Source organism: Panthera pardus, unplaced genomic scaffold, assembly GCF_024362965.1.
Source record: "Panthera pardus isolate Hobbes unplaced genomic scaffold, ASM2436296v1 HiC_scaffold_13, whole genome shotgun sequence".
In the NCBI taxonomy this organism is placed as follows: domain Eukaryota; kingdom Metazoa; phylum Chordata; class Mammalia; order Carnivora; family Felidae; genus Panthera; species Panthera pardus.
The window spans coordinates 32,385,677-32,404,281 of NW_026526688.1; the positions used below are offsets into that span (position 1 = coordinate 32,385,677).

Below are 18,605 nucleotides of genomic sequence, written 5' to 3' on the forward strand. Positions count from 1 at the left end.
TTTCTAACCAGTGTAATTATTCTCTCATGACGACAGACACTAGGATTCTCGTCTGTTTCAAAAAGCAGATCGTGTAGTCATTCCACCCATTTTTCATTTTGACTTCTCTTTTTCCTTCACCCTCCTGTGTGAGGCTTAGGGCCTTTGTAGGAACACCTGGGTGGGAGCTGAGAAAGGCTGGCTGGGGGTAGAATCCAAGCTGGTCGTTCCTCTGACTTAACGAATTCAACGAAGCCATACAGTTAGAGCTTTGAGAAGGAGAGATGTTAAAAAGAAAACCAAAAGCGTGATGTTCCAAAAAGCCGAAGACGTCTCAGAGTGAGACATAAAAAATACCTCAAGGGTGGGGATAAGTCAGGTTGGTAAAGGTTCCCAGGCTGCACGCTATCATTCTGATACCAAAGGGACAGTTCCTTTCGTGGCAAATTGGTTGTACGGGTTAATGGATGTGCCCACCTAAAGGGTAACTCCCGCCGTGGCCTTGTATAGGCAGGAAAGACCTCTTTACAGCTCAGCTCCTGCTTTGTATAAATTATTAGAACGAGGGACATGGGAGTACTTTTAGATAATGAGAAGAAAAATATAATTTGAGGAAGCCAATCAGTTTTCTTGAGTACTTTTAGCAGATTGCTAACACAGTTGTAAATTTTGTTCTTACAACTTTCTCGTACTTTTCAAGGGGAGATACAGACTTTTTATTCATGTAGCGAAAACTGCCATTTAATTGGCTGATTCAGAACGGAACGCACACGGCCACTCTCCAGTTGGTCTGTGCATATTGATCTGGCTTCACCAAAACTTAGAGATCACGCGGCGCAAGATAGGGAGTTGCGAGAAGTGCAAAGCTACTGTCACTTAAAAAATGCAAGCAATTTTGGGGCGCCTGGGTGCTCAGTCAGTTTAGCGTCCGACTTTGGCTCAGGTCATGATCTTGCGGTCCATGGGTTTGAGCCCGCATTGGGCTCTGTGCTGAGAGCTCAGAGCCTGGAGCCTGCTTCGGATTCTATGTCTCCTTCTCTCTCTGCCCCTCCCCTGCTTGCGTTCTCTCTCTCTCTCAAAAATAAACATTAAAAAAATTTTTTTTAAATGCAAACAATTTCAACGGATCCCTACTTCTCTTTCTTGGAAACTTGTCTTACAAGTGCCATGTCATAAATAATATTTGCATGAATATGCTAGTTTTTGCTTTTGGGTTGAACTGAAATGTTTCAGTTGGGGAGAGCTATAATTTACAGTAGCGTGGGTTTCAGATCTGCAGGCTTTCCTTTGAGAGCTTTGAGCTAAAATACAGATACACCAGATATGAGAAACAAATGAAAGCTGTCACGATGTCAGCAGCTAAGACCGGGGGTCCATCCCACACAAATTATGGACATCTGTATTCCTAATTGGCATTCTTTCGGGCTGTGCCAGCAGAACGGGAGTTCCAAGAGAGCCTGACAGCTTCAGAAAAGACAAGGTATCAGGTTTAGGTGGTCGGAGACACTGATGAGACATCGAAGCTCTTTTGTAGGCCGTATTCTCCATAGGTTTGCCATAATACCCGTGATTTTCAGTTTCAGCAACCTCCGAATGGCAGTCCTTTGTCAATCCGAAGTTTGCTACTTCTAAAACAGATCAGCTTATGAGCCTGAGATAGCACGTAGTATTGATGGTTATATGATCAGAAGATCGTTGGCAGAGATGCATACAAATAGTTAACAAGGTAATGGTAAGAAATGTTGACCTTGATTTGTTTAGCTAAGATGTAAAGATTTTTGAAGGTCAAAGGTGTCCTTGTGTAGTGTTTTGGAGTCTAACTGTGTCTGACCCTCTAACATTAAGCTGCTGTGGCCTGCAGTTTTGAAGAGTGAAGCTAACCAGGGGAAAAGAGAGAAGGGGGAGAGAACAGGAAATGGAGTGAGGTGTTTCAGGAAGTTGTCAGGGGTTGACTGATTGATTCCAGATGGAAAAGGTCAGCCTTCGTGACCCAGGAAATACTCACTAGGGGAAAGAAGTTGGCTTGTGGAAGGGGAAGGCCTGGGAGTGGGGCGATGCTGGAATGCACATTCTACTTCCTTTAGTCCCCGAACATTCAGAAACTTTAACTTGTCTGAATAGAATAATATCGGTGTTGTCATCGTTCACCAGAAAACAGGGAAGGAAGTTAAATTCGAAGCTTTCGGTGAACCAAGCGCGTCTTCGCCTCCACGATGCGGTTCGTTTGCTTCCAGGAGTAGAGGGAATGTGCGTAAAAGTCAATATCGGCGTGTGCCTCCATGTACGAGAGCGACAAACAAACATGTCTGGTTTCACGCGGTGGAGTCTGAACATTAAGTCCTCGACATTTTGCCAAGTCCGTTTCACTGACAGGCTCTCCTAGATACCTCACAGTCTAAGATAGGTTGGAGTATTAAAAATGGGAACTTGCCTCGTATCTATATATATACACACCCACACGCACATACATTTGGACATAATTTAAAATCTTGTCATAAATTTTGCAGACACTGAAATAATTCAGGTTAATTCCCTTGCTGTCACGAGAGGCCAGCGCTAGCCAGCAAGAGATTAAAATTTATTTCCATTGTTAATAGAAAATAATGAAGTGCATCTGAACCATCAGGGTATGTCATTCGGGAAATGTTCACTTTGGAACTGAATCTCACTCCACCCAAATGCACAATGATGAAATCAGCTGGCTCGAGAAAGCCCCACATTTTGTGGCAGGGACGCACGAGCAGCGTTACAGTACAGTATGACAAGAAGCTTGTGGAATGAATTAACGTGGTCTCAGAGAGAATGCTCTTTCTGGCCACATAATCCTCAGACAGGCTACGGTTCCCCTCACTGTGCCTAGGACGGCTCATTGGCAATTAAAGCCAGAAGCACCCTTGCGTTTTCAGGTTTTCCCACAGGTGGCAGCCATGTCCTTGAAAACCCATCCGCACACACAAGTTACAAGGGTGGTCCGCTTCCTCTTTTTTTCCTCTGCCTTCTATTGTTTTCAGAGGGCGAGCGTATATAGAGGTGAGTGCTTTCAACCTCCGTGTTCATTCTAACCCCGCGCTAGGAGACTTAGTTTCTCTCTTCCTTTGACTATGATGCCATTTTATGCTTGTCCCGATAAGAACTTGTGCCTCTGCGCACGTGTGAGAGAGTGATGGATGTCTACATCTTACAGTGGCCACCGTACGATAGGAACTTTCTAGAAGGACTTTCCCCAGACTCCTAACGTGTTAACTTGGGCACAGTTAAAAACAGACCCGGAGCTAGACAAGGCTGCATCCCTGAATTGTGAGCTTATAGACGATAATTTTCTGAGTGACAACTAAGGTTCCTTTAAGTTCATTTTGATGTCACAGAGAGGCAGGGACACCGTACCTGTGGTGCACTCCCAAGTGAGGAGCTGAAGTGTGGGAAGGACACGTAGCTGACTAGGAACACGTTCTGTTGTCTTTCAATCTCCAGGACCTGACGTAATACCCAACACGTAGCAGGAGCTCATTGTAGGCTTTTGGGATGAATGACTGAAGCCCACTTATGTCCCTGGAAAATTCCTATATGCCACTGTCATACCCACAGCACCAGGCTAGGTGAAATATTTTGTGGACTTATGTTTATGGGGGTTTTCTTGAACCCTATTACATTAAAATATATATTAAAAATTTTTTAAAGATACCATCTAAAACTCCATTTAAGGTAAAAAAAAATTCAGAAGGGTTTTCTTGGGTGGGGGTTAGGCAGTGGATAGGACTGACTGAGAAGGAACACAAGATAACTTTCTGGGGAGATGGAAATGTTCACTGTCCTGATATGGTGTGAATTACCTGAATGTATCTCTTTGTCAAAGCTGTGCAGCAAAGACTTGTACATTTCAGTGTATGTACACTTCAACTTAAAAAAAGGATTTATTATACTATTCTGTTTATTTTGTTTGCTTGAAATTATTCGTAGTGGAAAATTTTAAGTGCCGTCTAATGAATCTTATTTCATATTAGAGATAAGGCAGGGTCAAGGTTTCCTCCCGCCCTTCATTTAATAAGGAAGGAAGGGGTGTGCAGAAAAATTACCAGTAGAATATCAGCAAATTTAATTTGGGAGTAGACAGAAGAGTCATTTTTAAATACGGCTCCTCATTATGTACCTATTCAATGTCTTTCCTCAAGAGGTCTATACATATGCATGAATATGTATATAACGCGTTACTTTCTCAAAAAAATTGCATGCATAACTGATAAAAAGATTCATGTCTAGCATGGCCCGTCTTCCTGGGTCAAGCAGGTGGTGGGTGCACTCAAATCCACCCACCTCTGCTATGCTTTCCCAACTGCTCTGGCCTTGACTGATCTCGTCTTGAATGTCCCCTGCACCCCTGATCTAAGGCACACACATAGAACTCAATTGGATTTCATTTCGTATGCTATTGGTTTGATGTGTTAGCCATATCTCTCTAGCCTGAGAGTGAGCTTTTTAAGGGTAGGGACCCTGCCTCGTAAATTTGGTACCCAGCCTGTGTGCCTGCCTTTCCAGAGGCTCCCCGGAGCTTACGCTATGGGAGGGGCTCACTGAGTAATGTCACCTGTCCTACTGACAGGTCAAACAAGGCAGAGGTGAGGCAATTAGGGTCGGACGTCATCCCGATTTGGCATGTGCCAGGCCCTGCCCCAAACGCTTTATGAAAAATATCTCACCTTATCCTTCCTCTGTTTATTCAGCCCTTGAGACAGGCATTATTGTGTATGTTCTACAGATGAGGAAAAAAAGAGATTAGACAAGGTGAAGTAATTCGTCCCAGGTTACAAGGTTGGGGAACAGCAGGTGTGGCGTTTCAGTTCTATCTCATTCCCAATCCATGCCCTTCCACTACTCCACACCCATCCCTTCCCTTTCCTCTGCTTAGATTTACCGACTGTCCTACATTTTCAACACTGACTTCCAGCTTCTTCATCCACTCACCAAAAGATCAGAGCATCTCTGCCGCAGCTCTCGAGTGGGCGGGGCCACCGCAGACCACTCCCCGGGGAAGCATCCTGGTGCCCAGTATTGCTTTAGCACACGCTAGAAGTGGGAGAACCCATTTCCAAGCTGGGAGAAATGACCTCCCCACTGGTGTTGAGATCTTCACTTCCTGAGCACACACAATCGGCTCCTTGGTGTGACTACAGATGTAGGGTCAGCTGGGAACGATTGTCCAAGTCCTGTGGTAGAGGACAAGGTTCTTATTTATCTTTTCGAAAATAGTTTATTATTTACTTTGAGAGAGAGAGAGAGTGAGAGCAGGGGAGGGACAGAGAGAGAGAGAGAGATCGAGAGACCGAGAGCCTCAAATAGCCTCCACGCTGGCAGTCCATGCCTTAAGGGGGGTTCGAATCCCATGAGCCATGAGATCAAGACCTGAGCTGAAACCAAGAGTCAGATGCTCAGCCTCCTGGGCCACCCAGGCGCTCCTGAGAATGAGGTTTTTAGAACCAGCAGGCGGATGGCCAGTTTCCCCACTTCATCACCTGGGCGTGGTTTGCGTGCAAATACGTAACAACATGCGAGTGACGGGTGGCCTCTTTCTCCAGAAGGCTCTGCCATAATTATGAGGGGATGGCCTGCTGAGATGCTGAGGGCATGGCGCTGGCCCAAGATTCTGTTCCGTCGCTCATTAGCCATGGGGAAGTCTGGCAGATCAGTATGCTACGGCCTCTACTACTTCATGTACAACTAACTCCACCCCCGCCCCACTTTCACCTGAAATACGCAGGTCGTGTTGTCAACAACGGTGAATGTGGATGGACACGTGCTGGCTGTTTCTGACAACATGTTTGTTCATAACAACTCCAAGCATGGACGGCGAGCGAGAAGGCTGGACCCGTCAGAAGGTAGGGCTGCCCGCTGTCTGGGCTGAGAACGGCACACAGGTCGAGATGTCCGCAATTGTCCTGGCTTGAATTTTCCATATATGTCTAAGCCGGAGCGGAGAAAGCACACAAGATCATGTGGGTTTTAAGTGAAGTTGTAAACACGGATGCCTGCCTATTCTGCTGCAACGCCACACACGTCCCAGCCCACACTCGGGCCCCCATGCCTCACCGTCTCCTCCATCCAGTTCTGTGTTTTTCTTTTAGCTAGACGGGCATTTCAGGCAAACGTGGGCCTATGACATCTTGGTTAAACAGGAACGTTACCTTGCCAGACATGTATGAATAAGTGTCAGATGTACCCTTAAACAGATTGTGGGCAAAGCAAAACAATGCGCAGAATGAAATTGACACTAATTGATTTTTGTTTGCTTGGACAAGAAGAAATCACGATCTGCTCTGGGTAGTTTTCCATGTGCATTAGAGTCGTCAGAAATACCGGTAACTGTTCAACTTCAAGTTGTCCAAAAAATTAAAGCATATCAAGGAAGATAACTGACAAATACCTAAGTAAATTCCATCTTTCACACTCCCCAACTCGCCAGGGTTGGGTAAGGCTTTGTTATAGGGGGTGAATGGCTAACCTAGGCTACTATTTTATTGTGATGTTTTGCTGTGTACTGCCCACCAGCCCCCGCTCCAGCTTGGCCCTTAAAATGTGTCTTGTATCAATTTAAATAGGAATTAATGAACTGAAAGAAAATGATTGAATCAGTAAAGAATTTGGAGTGGTGTTAATTCTCCCACAGTGGGCATTGAAAGGGGAGAAGAAAATCCCAGGGTTCAGAACTAGGAACCCATCCAGTTTCTTTTGACTGATTGGATGTGATTGACTGGCTGTTCAAAGGGGGCTCATGTTTTTGGAGTCCTGCCAAAGTTCTCCTCCACCTTTGACCCTGTCAACTTTGGAAATGGAGTGATGGATTGACTTTAGTTATGGCCTGAAAACCATATTGGGTTCCTGTTGGGATGTAAAGTCCAGAGGCCTTGAACATATGGAAGAAGGGGGGGGGGGCGGAATCCTTCCTACAAAGTTAGGAAACTGATTAGAAATTGTCTCTTAATAGAGCCAGAAAAAAACTCAACTATGATAGATTTTACTTTCTCCTCTCGCTAGCACATTAACAGGCCTTGTAAATCTTAACATCTTGGGGCAGAGGAGGTGGGGAGAGAAAAGGGATTTACACATTTCTAGTGTGATCAACTTATAAAAATATGGGGGAAAACAACAGGGTTTTAAAAACACCCTTTGCACAATTAGCTAAGTGTTCCACGTTTTCATATATAGTGGTCAACTCATTAGGCTTTAATGACCTGGTGAAAACCAGCAACCAATTAGGGAATGATGGCAAGTCAGCAAAGCTCAACTTGAACTTGAAATAACCAACAGCTTTCAAGAGCAGCCAATCCCCAAAACTCTAAATTTCAACCATCAAAGGACAGCCCTGACTTTTCCTTTCCTATCTTCCTAGCTACCCCCTGCATCAAAGCCATTAGCCCGAGCGAAGGCTGGACCACAGGAGGAGCCATGGTCATCATCATTGGAGACAACTTCTTTGATGGCCTCCAAGTGGTGTTTGGGACCATGCTTGTATGGAGTGAGGTAGGCAAAGGCAACTTGCTTCCCTGATTTTCTTTGGCCCAAAGATTGTTTTGATTTGGGTAAGTGTAATTCCTGGATCATCAGCAAAAACGTGATTGCCTGTCGTTCAGTACCTGCTATGAGCGAGTCACCAAGAATTAAAAGATGCGTAAACCACAGTTTATTGTAGGCACGACTCCCTTAAAAAGATAAATATTTGTTGTGCGTTGTTTACAATGGTGAAAAATTAGGAATAGCCTAAATATTGAATAATGGAATGGTTAAAATCCATTATTAAAAATTAGGTTTTGACAAAGTTCTAATGACACAGGAGAGGGGATCGTACTTCCGCTATAATGGTAAGTGAAAAAAAATTCAGGATAACAAGGTCTACGGATATAAAATCTAATTACACGACATGCATCCATAGAAAAACGCTAGAAACGCACCAAAGATTAACAGTGGCTGTCTCTGGGTTATGCAATGCTAATATTTTACTTTATATTTTTCTATAATTTCCAAATTGTCTAAAGTAGGTATGTTCCACTGTCATAATGAGAAAACCAACAAGACATTACAAAAAGACGAGTACAGTGCTGGGTTGGATATGGAAAGTGACAAATCACGATGTGAGAGAGTAGCAGTGTAGGAAGCAGGGAGGGAGTGAATACAGGGGGTGGTGGGACTTGAGCAGCCCTGGTGGGGAGGCAAGGATCCAGACAGGTTACCTTGCGAGGAAATTCCAGAGTGGGAGAGAGAAACACGTGCGACACAGGGACAGGGCGTTTGGGGCGTTTGGACCACTGTGAGTACAGCCCGTTTGCCCCGGGGGGTTGTTGAGGGAGATGCTCCTGTTCTCCATATCCTCAGTGTTAACTTGTATAACAGGTATTTTATTTCCCTGCCTGTTCAGCTAATAACTCCTCATGCCATCCGAGTGCAGACTCCTCCCCGGCACATCCCTGGAGTAGTGGAAGTGACATTATCTTATAAATCCAAGCAGTTCTGCAAAGGAGCTCCTGGGAGGTTCATTTACACAGGTGGGTGAGAAAATGATCCAAGGGAGACTGGCTCCTGGTTCACCTTTGCTCTAGCTCCCAGTGTCTCCAATTTATAATGATTTTACCTTTTCTAGGCCTTTCTACTAGTGTGGGAAGAGTGGACTGGGTGATAGGTATTGACTGGGGAAATGCAGACTTGATTCTAAAGTTTATTTTATGCAAGCAGTTTCTCAACAGTCTGAGAGATGATCACGGGAGTTCATTTCATGAGTATATATCCTCATAGATTTAACTCAGCTGGAACCACCTAGAATGGAATTTTGTCTAAGCAATCAGATAAAAAAAAATAGACCAAGTTGCTGGCTGTGACTAAATTTTCTTGAAAAAGATTCATATAGGGGCGCCTGGGTGGCTCAGTCGGTGAAGCGGCCGACTTCAGCTCAGGTCATGATCTCGCGGTCCATGAGTTCAAGCCCCGCGTCGGGCTCTGTGCTGACAGCCCAGAGCCTGGAGCCTGTTTCAGATTCTGTGTCTCCCTCTCTCTGACCCTTCCCCATTCATGCTCTGTCTCTCTCTGTCTCAAAAATAAAATAAATGTTAAAAAAATTTTTTTTTTAAATAAAAAAAAAAAGAAAAAGATTCATAAAAATTACCCAATGATACTACAGACTGATTCAAAGTATTTTAAAATTTTATGGAAGAGGAAATTATCTATTATTTTGGTATCTGTTGAATATCTACTTTGTGTCTACTTTTTCTACCTGGAAGGTGCAATGACTTATAAGACATGCTTCCTATTTGGAAATGTAGAAACTTTTGGAGGAGGGATGGTATATTGCACAGAAGAGCTGAGGAATTTGAATATTCAAAATGTTTAGTGTTTCCGATGAATGGAATATGAGTTTGGTGTGGCGTAGAGTAGGAGGAAGGGTTTTCAAGGAGGAGATGGAAATCAAAGACTGTCTTTTTAATGTTTACTTATTTATTTTTGAGAGAGAGACAGAAAACGCAAGCGGGGTAGGGACAGAGAGAGAGACACACAGAATCTGAAGCAGGCTCCAGGCTCTGACACGGGGCTCGAACCCGCGAACTGTGAGATCATGACGTGAGATCACAAACCGCGAGATCAAGCCGAAGTCGGACACTTAACTGACTGAGCCACCCAGGTGCCCCCAAAGACTATTTTTAAGGGTGGGGAGGATTTGAATAGGCAAAGAGAAGAAGGAAGAATGTTCCAGCTATGGGAATCTCACATGCTAAGGCCCAGTGGGTGAGGTGAGCAGGTGTCTGGAGAAGAGAGGGCTGGTTTACAGCTGTGGCAATGCACGCAGGTAGAACTTAGACCAGAACTTAGCCCACATGAGCCACGCAGGGGAGGGAAGGAAAACATAAAACAGTTTGAGAGCCCTGTAGGGTACCTAGAGTGGTCAAAGTCAGAGACAGAACATCAAATGATGGTTATCGGGTGTCGGGGGAGGGAGAATGGGAGTTGATGTTTAATGGGTACAGAGTTTCAGTTTTGTGAGATGAAAAGAATGCTGGAGATGGGTCGCACAACAGTGTGAGTGTATGTCACACGCCTGAACTGTACCCTCAGAAATGGTTTAAGACGGTATATTTTGTTATGCATGTTTTACCACAATTTTTTAAAAAATGAAAAAAAAAAAAGCGCCTCGTATGGGAGTTAGGGCTTGATTTGTAAGACAACGTTAAGTGTTCCCAGGCAAGGGAGAGTAACTCAACGGGGTTATCGTAAGAAAAACAAATGCTGTTGATATAAAGACTGAGTCAATCAGGGGAATGACTGAAGGCAGGAAGATCAACCAGGACATTGTACTTTGAAGGAGAAAATAAAGGGTGTAGAGAAAGAATCATATGAACCGAAAAAATGTATCAGGCACATTACGAAATTCTAATCGTATTTTATAGCGTCCTCGTCTCTCGCTTGGATCTAGCCTCCTATTCTCGTTTATGTGTAAGTGTCTGGTTAGATATCAATGAGGAGTAGATGGAGAGTAATTTTTAGGTTTATTTATTTAAAATTCCACCTTTGAATTTTCTCTCTCAGGGTTAGTGTGTGTGTGTGTGTTTACGGCAGGAACAGTAAGCTATTTGCTGCTCTCGCCCCCAGAGGGACACAGTTTACTCATTCATTTAAATGAGTGTTTCTTACATGCCTCCTACCATGGCCTGGCACATGTCTAGGCTCTCCGATGTAGAAATGGGCAAGAGAAAATCCCTCATCTTAATAAAACTGACTTCTAGAGGGGAAGACAGACAACACAGAAAACAGGTAATACAATTTCAACAGTAATAAGTAAGGGATAGAGAATGAGGGAGGGCTTGGGGTGAGGTGGTCAGCGAGTGACGCTGTGAGGAAGGGACATTGAGTGAAGACCTGTATCACAGGTGTGCAAAGCTGTCCCCCTGCCTCCGTATCTTTCTCACTTTCTCTCGTCTCCATTCACACTGCCTTCCCTCTGCGCCTGGAACTCTTCAGGCCTGTGTTTCTGTTTGGCTCTTCAGTGTTCTCTAGCACAGTGTCTGACTCTCAGTGAATTGGGGGCGAGCGTCCCAAGCGGAGAACAGATTATAGACTGAGAGGTCGGAATAAGCCTGGCATCATCAGGGAAAAGCATGAATGCCTGTGGCTGGAGTAGCATTGGGGGCGGGGGGGAGGAGGACAATGGGAGACAAGGTTGGAAGGGCACATAGAGCAAGGGGTTTGAATGGGAAGACACGGAGGATGTTGAACAGGGAAGCAGTCGGCATCCAGACAGGATTGAAGGCCTGGATGAGAGGGCCACAGAAGGGAGTGTAGCTACGGGATGGAAGAAGTCTCAAGATGGCGCCTCAGGTGCACCAGCAGGTAGGGCTCGGGGTGATAGGAGGAGCCTGTGAAGGTGACTGAGAAGGAGTGTTTGGTAGGGCTGGAGGGCAGCAGAAATGTGGGCTGTCCCCAGAGTCAGGTGAGGAATGGGTCTCACTTTGGGGGCACTTGCCACATTTAGGACTCTGGCATCTCTGGTTTTTTTCTAGTATCCTCACTGTATATGGGTGACCATCGGCCTGTGAGGGGACAGGTAGGACTAATAGCAATCACACTGCAGCCAATCCTCAGCTCTCTTGTGAAGTAATGAAAGACATCAATCCTCAGGGAGGCTGTGGACGTGTGGAACCAGGGCTTGTGTGCTTGTACACGCATATGTGTGTGTACATGTGAAAACTGTCTCTGCAGCAGAAGTCCTCACCCTTTGCTGCACGTTACATCACTGACACCTGGGCCCCAGACCAGGTATCTCTGAATCTCAGAGGGCGGGACCCACCCAGGTATCCATGCGCTTCATATATTCACCGAACAAACATCAGCTCTAAATTATGCTCAAGGCTCCAAATCAGTAATTTCAGTATGTCTCTAGCAGCTTACAGTTCTAGAAGGGGAGACGAACACATGGAGATTATGATGATTGGCTTAAGTCCCATAAGAGGTATAAACGCATGGAGCACTGAGCAGGGAGTGGCTGACTTTGGGGAATCAGTGAGGGCTTTCCCGGAGGTGGCAACGGAGTGACATTTCTAAAGCACAGTAGGAACTTGCCAGACAGAATAGAAGAGGCCGTGATCCACAGCCTGTGGAAACAAAGTGTTTGGCAAAGAGGAGCCCACATAACCATGAAAATAATAGATATTATCTTACTCGTAAATTCCAAGAACGGTAGAGATTGAAGATCACGTGGTCAAGCTCCCTCTTTTGCTGATGGGAGAACTGAGAGCCAGGCAGAAGTGACTTGTTCCCAGTGGCCCCTTGAATCCAAGGTAGAGTCAGAATAAGGACTCAGGTCTCTGGCCATCCTGCCCGGCATCTTTTATTTAGCAATTATTGTTAACCAATAGCTCGGCTTTCCTGATGTGCTGAGATTTTATCGACTTATTCACGAAGCAGATATTTAAAATATTTTTTTTTTAATGTTTATTATTTTTGAGAGAGAGAGAAAGACATAGCACAAGTGGAGGAGGGGAAGAGAGAGAGGGAGACACAGAACCTGAAGTAGGCTGGGCTGACAGCTCAGAGCCTGATGCGGGGCTCGAACGCGCAAACCACGAAATCATCACCTGAGCCAAAGTCAGATGCTTAACCAACTGAGCCCCCCAGGCACCCCACAGGAAGCAAATATTGGTGGAGCATGTTTGCTGTGCTTAGCACTGTGCCATGTGCTGGGGACACTGTAGATGAGTCAGACCAGCAGGATCCTTCCTTCATTATGGTGCAGTGATGTGAAGATAAGCCAGTGATGCTCTAAGCTTGGGCTGCTTGGATGCCTCTAAATAGTTCTGAAATCTTGTATATGTGACTTCACTTTGTAGCCTTCCTGTCTACAAAACGGGCTGCCTACCTTACAGAGCTGTGGTGAGGACTAAAAATATAGGGCATGGAAACAGTGGCGTGCTGGTAAAAGTTTCACAATTGGCTCTTCTGGGAAAAGCCAGGGGGAGGGAGCAGTAGGGTTTGTAGTATTTGCTGATTTCCATGGTGCAATACTCTGACTGTGGGTGATTTCTAGCTACCAGTATGACATCAGCTGGTCACAAAATTTCTGAAAATTTAACAGCTTGCTCTCACGAGCTGGTGGAAACCAGGTCTAGAACACCTCTGTATGTAAGCATTTGGGAGGGGGAGCGACTATATCTTATTATTCAAAAGTATTTATTACTGGGGCGCCTGGGTGGCTCAGTCGGTTAAGCGTCTGACTTCAGCTCAGGTCACGATCTCGCGGTCTGTGAGTTCGAGCCCCGCGTCGGGCTCTGGGCTGATGGCTCAGAGCCTGGAGCCTGCTTCCGATTCTGTGTCTCCCCTCTCTCTCTGACCCTCCCCCGTTCATGCTCTGTCTCTCTCTGTCTCAAAAATAAACAAACGTTACACAAAAAATTAAAAAAAAAGTATTTATTACTAATAATATTCCTATGCTTACTATCAGGGTTATTACCATGGAAACTTTTACTATCAGGGTTATTACCATGGAAACTTGAGCAAGTAATTACAAATGTGATGAATCCTAAAAAGGAGTTGCATAGGATGCTGGGGACATATGCTTGGGAAATTGAACCCTCTTAAACTGAGATAATGGGGAAAGCTGAGAACAGTCCAAACACAGGAAGCAGAAGGTGCAAAGGCCCTGGAGTAAGAAAGAAAATGGGATATATATGATGGCCACTATGAACAGGGAAGAAAGAATGAGTTGAAGAAAGGTTGGCCTCGAGCTGGAAAGGGAGGGTTGGGGCTGATCGTTTGGTTCTACCCCGAGTGCCATGGGGAGCTATTGGAATATTTTAAAGCCGGGGAGTGCCATGATCAGATTTGCCTTTTAAAAGATCATTCTGGCTGAGTTGTTGAGAATGGCTTGGAAGCCAGGGTGGATTCAAGGAGGTCAGCCGGAGCCCGGTGTGGTGGCCCCGGCCAGAAATGATGGCAGCTTAGACCAGAGTACCAGTAGTGGGAACAGGCAGAAGGGGATGGAATCTAGGAGGTAGCGTTGGCATCACTTGATGATTGATTGGATGGGGTGAAGGTTGGGGAAGGGAGGGGAGGAGGCAGCTCTCAGGTTTCAAGTTTGAAAAATTGGGTGGGTATAGTTTAGAAAGGGATTTTTAAAAAGGTATAAAGTGCTAAGGGAGTTCAGAGGAAGGCCAAAATACTTCCAGCTGGTGGAGAGGTGAGAAGATTTAATATTGTAAAGATGTCAATTAATGAATACATTTAACACAATGCCAATCAAAGTACTAACAAAATGTTTGGGGAAACTTTACAAGAGTTCACCTGGAAAAATAAAGGTGCTCAATAGAACCCCTCCTTTTGAAAAATGAGAAGGGCCGTGCTCTTCCAGACTTAAAACCTATTGCAAGTTTCAGTAATTAGAAGAATATGGGGCTTTGTAGGAATACATAGAAATGTTATGCCACAGAAGAGAACATTTAAAAACAAACAGGTTTTGTACACATGAGTACTATGGATACATAAGGAGCCATCTCAGTCAATGCGGAAAAGATGGGATGTTTAACCAATGGGAATGGACTCACTAGTTAAGCATTAAAAAAAAAAGTTAGATAACTAATTTTATATTATAAACTGAAATATTTGAATTAGATGTTTTGCATGAATAATGTACACAGTTCAGGGTGCCTGGGTGACTCAGTCGGTGACTTTTGATTTCAGTTCAGGTCATGATTTCGTGGCCGTGAGATCGAGCCCCACGTTGGGTTTCATGCGGAGTGTGGAGCCTGCTTGAGATTCTCTCTCTCCCTCCCTCTTTCTCTCTCTCTCTCTTTCTCCCTCTCTCTCAAAGTAAACAAGTAAACTTTAAAAAAATGTACACATTTCAAAATATTATAATCTTAAACCTTGCTAACCTTGACCCCAAGGAAACCATCAAGCATAAATCTGTGATGACATAAAAAGAAAAATTTTGCATGTCAGGGGGATGGTCATTAAGTCAAAAGGAAAAGGACAGACTGAGAACATATTCATTGCATGTGACATATTACCATATGTATAAAAAGATTCATTCATTTGTTCAGCAAAAGCTTACTTTATGCCTACCATTTGTCAACCACTATGTTATGCCTTGTGGATAAAGTGATGAATGTTAGATATCTCACAAACTAAGGAGAAAAGGAAAGATATGTAAATTAAAAGCTAGCAAGGAATATCAGGAGTTAATTCAGGAAGGAATACAGTTTAGCAGCAAACGTATTTTTAAAAATCCCAATCTCATTAATAATCTAATACATGCAAATTAAGGCGACTATAGGATAACATTTGTTTTCCCTGTCAGGTTGGCAAAGAATTGTTTTTAAACAAATGAAAATACCCAAGTTGGCAAAATTAGAAGGAAGTGGGACTTCTAACACTCTACTGCAGGAGAGTAGATGGCTCTAAAGAGTACCTTGATGGCACTGGCTTTAAAAATGTATATACCCTTTGACCCAACAATTCCACTTTCTGTAATGTATACCTAGGAAATAACTCAGTTTGCCTGAAGGCTGTTCATTGGAACACTGTTTGTGGTAGTGAAAATTGAAAACATCCTAGTGTCCATTAGGGGACTCATTGAATAAATAATGAAGTCTCTTTACACTGAAACACATTTTAGATGTTAAAAGTAATGCTGTGAATGAATATTTAGTTGCATGAAAGATGTGATATAGGTTAAAAAAAAGCATAAATTATATATATATAATATCTATATATATTATATATATAATAACCATATATATTATATGTCCATATATATTATATATATAATGTGCATATATTATATATAATATCCATAATATGTGGATATTATATATAATATATAATATGTGGATATTATATATAATATATAATATATTATATAATATCCACATATTATATATATAATATATTGCATATATTATATATATTATTATATATATTATATATAATATCCACATATTACATCCATATATATTTTATAGGTATATATATATGTATATATATATATAATTATCCACATGCATAACATAGTTGTTGACAAATGGTAGGCATAAAATAAGCTTATGCTAACAAATGAATCTTTTTATACATAAGATACTATATCACAAGTAATGAATATGTTCTCTGTCCTTTTCCTTTTGATTTAATGAACATGTATACATATATACATGTATGTATATATGTGTGTATACATATATGTATGTATGTATGTGTGTTTAAATATATATATATATATATATATATATATATATATATATATACACATACACATACACATATATATGAAAAAGGAATAGTTGTATAAAAAACCCCAGTAAGATTAAAAAGCCCTGCATATGAAGGTCTTAACAATGGTGGTTTCTAGGTGTTGGTATTATTGTTATTATTTTAAGTTTTGCTTACTTATATTTATTACTTTCTGAAAAAAATAAGTAACTTTTAATTAATAGTTAAACAAAGAAAATGTGGTATAAAAAATTAATGTTCCCCATATTTAAATTCTGAAACAACACACATTGGTCGACTTGATTCTTTAGGCACAAAAAAGAGTATTTCCAGCCAGGGAAGCAGTGAAGCTTCTTCCAGAAGACTGGCTTTGAGAAAGAAGGACCATGGGAAGCAGTTAAGGGTGAGGAGGGTGGGGACACAGTAGTATATTCTTTCACAAATAGAGAAGAAAATAAAAATACAAACACTGTTCAGGTGGCTCAGGAGGCTGGTCACTCTCTCTAAAAACTTCTACCTGAGGTTGCTGAGCCAAATGGGACTAGGGTTGGTAGAGACAAGTGGCTAATGTTATTCACGGAGGGGCCCAGGCACTACAGGAAATGGTCTGGCGATCTCTGGTCTTGCCCACTCAATGAGCAGCCACCAACATGGAAAGCACTTTCCAGCCCATCCGGGATCTTGGTCCAAGAGCTGGAGAGGCAGTGGCTTCCCCCCGTGACTGGAGGTGGGGCTACAATGCCTCCCGAGCCGAGGCCTGGCTTCAGGGAGCCTGGAGAATCCTGACCTTCTCTCTGGGTGGTGATGGGGAGAGAACTTATGGATTTCCAGCCAGCCCGGCCTCCTGAGCCACACGTTCGGAGCCTCAGAATGTGCTCGGCTGCAGGATAGTGTGTCAGAAACCCCTAGAGGTCTAGACAAAATACTCAGCTCCAGTGGTCACGTGGAAAATCGCATCTTGATTCCAGAGGAAAAGAAAACCTTGAGAAATCTAGAGAGCTTTAGTGGGGACAGACTGGGCACCAGCGATCGGCTGGCATCCAAGGGGAGGGTGCACTGGACTCAGCCAGAAGACGTGCTTTCGGATGCCGGCTGTGGCACCAATGACTTGTTTGTCCTTTTGACAAGTCAGCTAACCTTCCTGAGCCTCATTTTCTTCATCTGTAAAGCTCTGGTACTAATCATACTATTACCCATAGGTGTTTTCCTAATTTGGCTGAGCATGAGAATCATGCTTGGCTTCGTTCCAGACATACCGAATCATTCTCTTTGGGGAGGGTCTGAGAATCTGTATTTTAAACAAAGAAACAATTTTGAGAAGCCTGAGTCCTGCTCATCAGGCCGTCGTGGAGACTTTCTTGCTGGTAAAGTGCCCTGCGCACGGGGGCAGCTCCTTCGAGACTGAGTCGTTGCACCGCGAACACAATAATATTTACTCTCAGGTGGAACTTTCTAGGAGACTCAAGAAGCAGGAGGTGGGAAAGGAGGCTCCAAGGTCCAACCATTGATGGTTGCTGTATCCAAGGATACACCATCATAATAAACCCAAGCCTATTAGAGGTAACTTACTTGATATAATTAGCCAAAAGGCAGTAATCAGCTCCCCGTGGTTGTTGCGCCAAGTACAGCATAAACAGCATCAGGGCTCTGAAAAACAACACATTTGCTTCACACGTGTGACTTTGCAGATCTGTTTTCTTCCAACCGTGGTTTGCTAAAGTGTGGCTTGCTGCTGTGGAGTTGAGAGATCCACGTGAGAATACAGCTCCTCGGGAAAGGTCCGACTGCCTCTGTCTGCTTGGGGACCGAGGCATGGTATACCAGCCGGGGCTCAGAGGGAAGAAGGACCTCTGCTTTCCTCACAGACCCTTCCACAGTGAACTTGGAGGGCAGAAAAATAATCGCGGTAGAGGCGCCCAGTGGGATCATGGTTATTGGTTGTGCAGGTGCTTCCTGGCTGTCTTGTGGGTGCAGGAAGGGGATGTCTGGAGTGTGCATCTGGGGGTAGAATGGCCACAGTTTATAATGATAAAATCTGCACCACCCACAGAAACCAGTGAGAGGTCATGGTTTTTGAAGGCAGGTCATCGAGGATAGGGGGGTAGATGAGTACAGCTTTTCAGTGTTACTCCTCTGGTTCTTTGGCCTAAACATCTGGTGTAAACGTTTGATTGTTGGTGAAGAAGTCTCCCGTAAGTTCTGTCATCAGATAGGACTAGTGAGAAAAAGAAATGATGATACGAATTCAGTAGTCATATCTGGCATCGTTTGAGGAGGTAGGGCCAGGCTCATATCTCACGAGCTCATATCATCACTGCTTTTCCCCCAGGGTGATGATTCTATTAGTGTCTCGACCTTATAGATGAGAATGCTGCTGCCTAAGGTCACCGAGATAG

General features: G+C 43.7%; 1 protein-coding gene across 2 annotated transcripts in view; it reads left to right on the top strand.

Moving 5' to 3' along the window:
• EBF2 (EBF transcription factor 2) overlaps positions 1 to 18,605 on the top strand; it is a 195,594-nt gene that overhangs the window by 145,319 nt on the left and 31,670 nt on the right. For both annotated transcript variants that reach the window (XM_019466903.2, XM_019466902.2), the window contains exons 8-10: positions 5,732 to 5,849; positions 7,361 to 7,491; positions 8,384 to 8,510. In XM_019466903.2, coding sequence (XP_019322448.1) covers positions 5,732 to 5,849; positions 7,361 to 7,491; positions 8,384 to 8,510 — 376 coding nt within the window. The remainder of the gene's footprint in view (positions 1 to 5,731; positions 5,850 to 7,360; positions 7,492 to 8,383; positions 8,511 to 18,605) is intronic.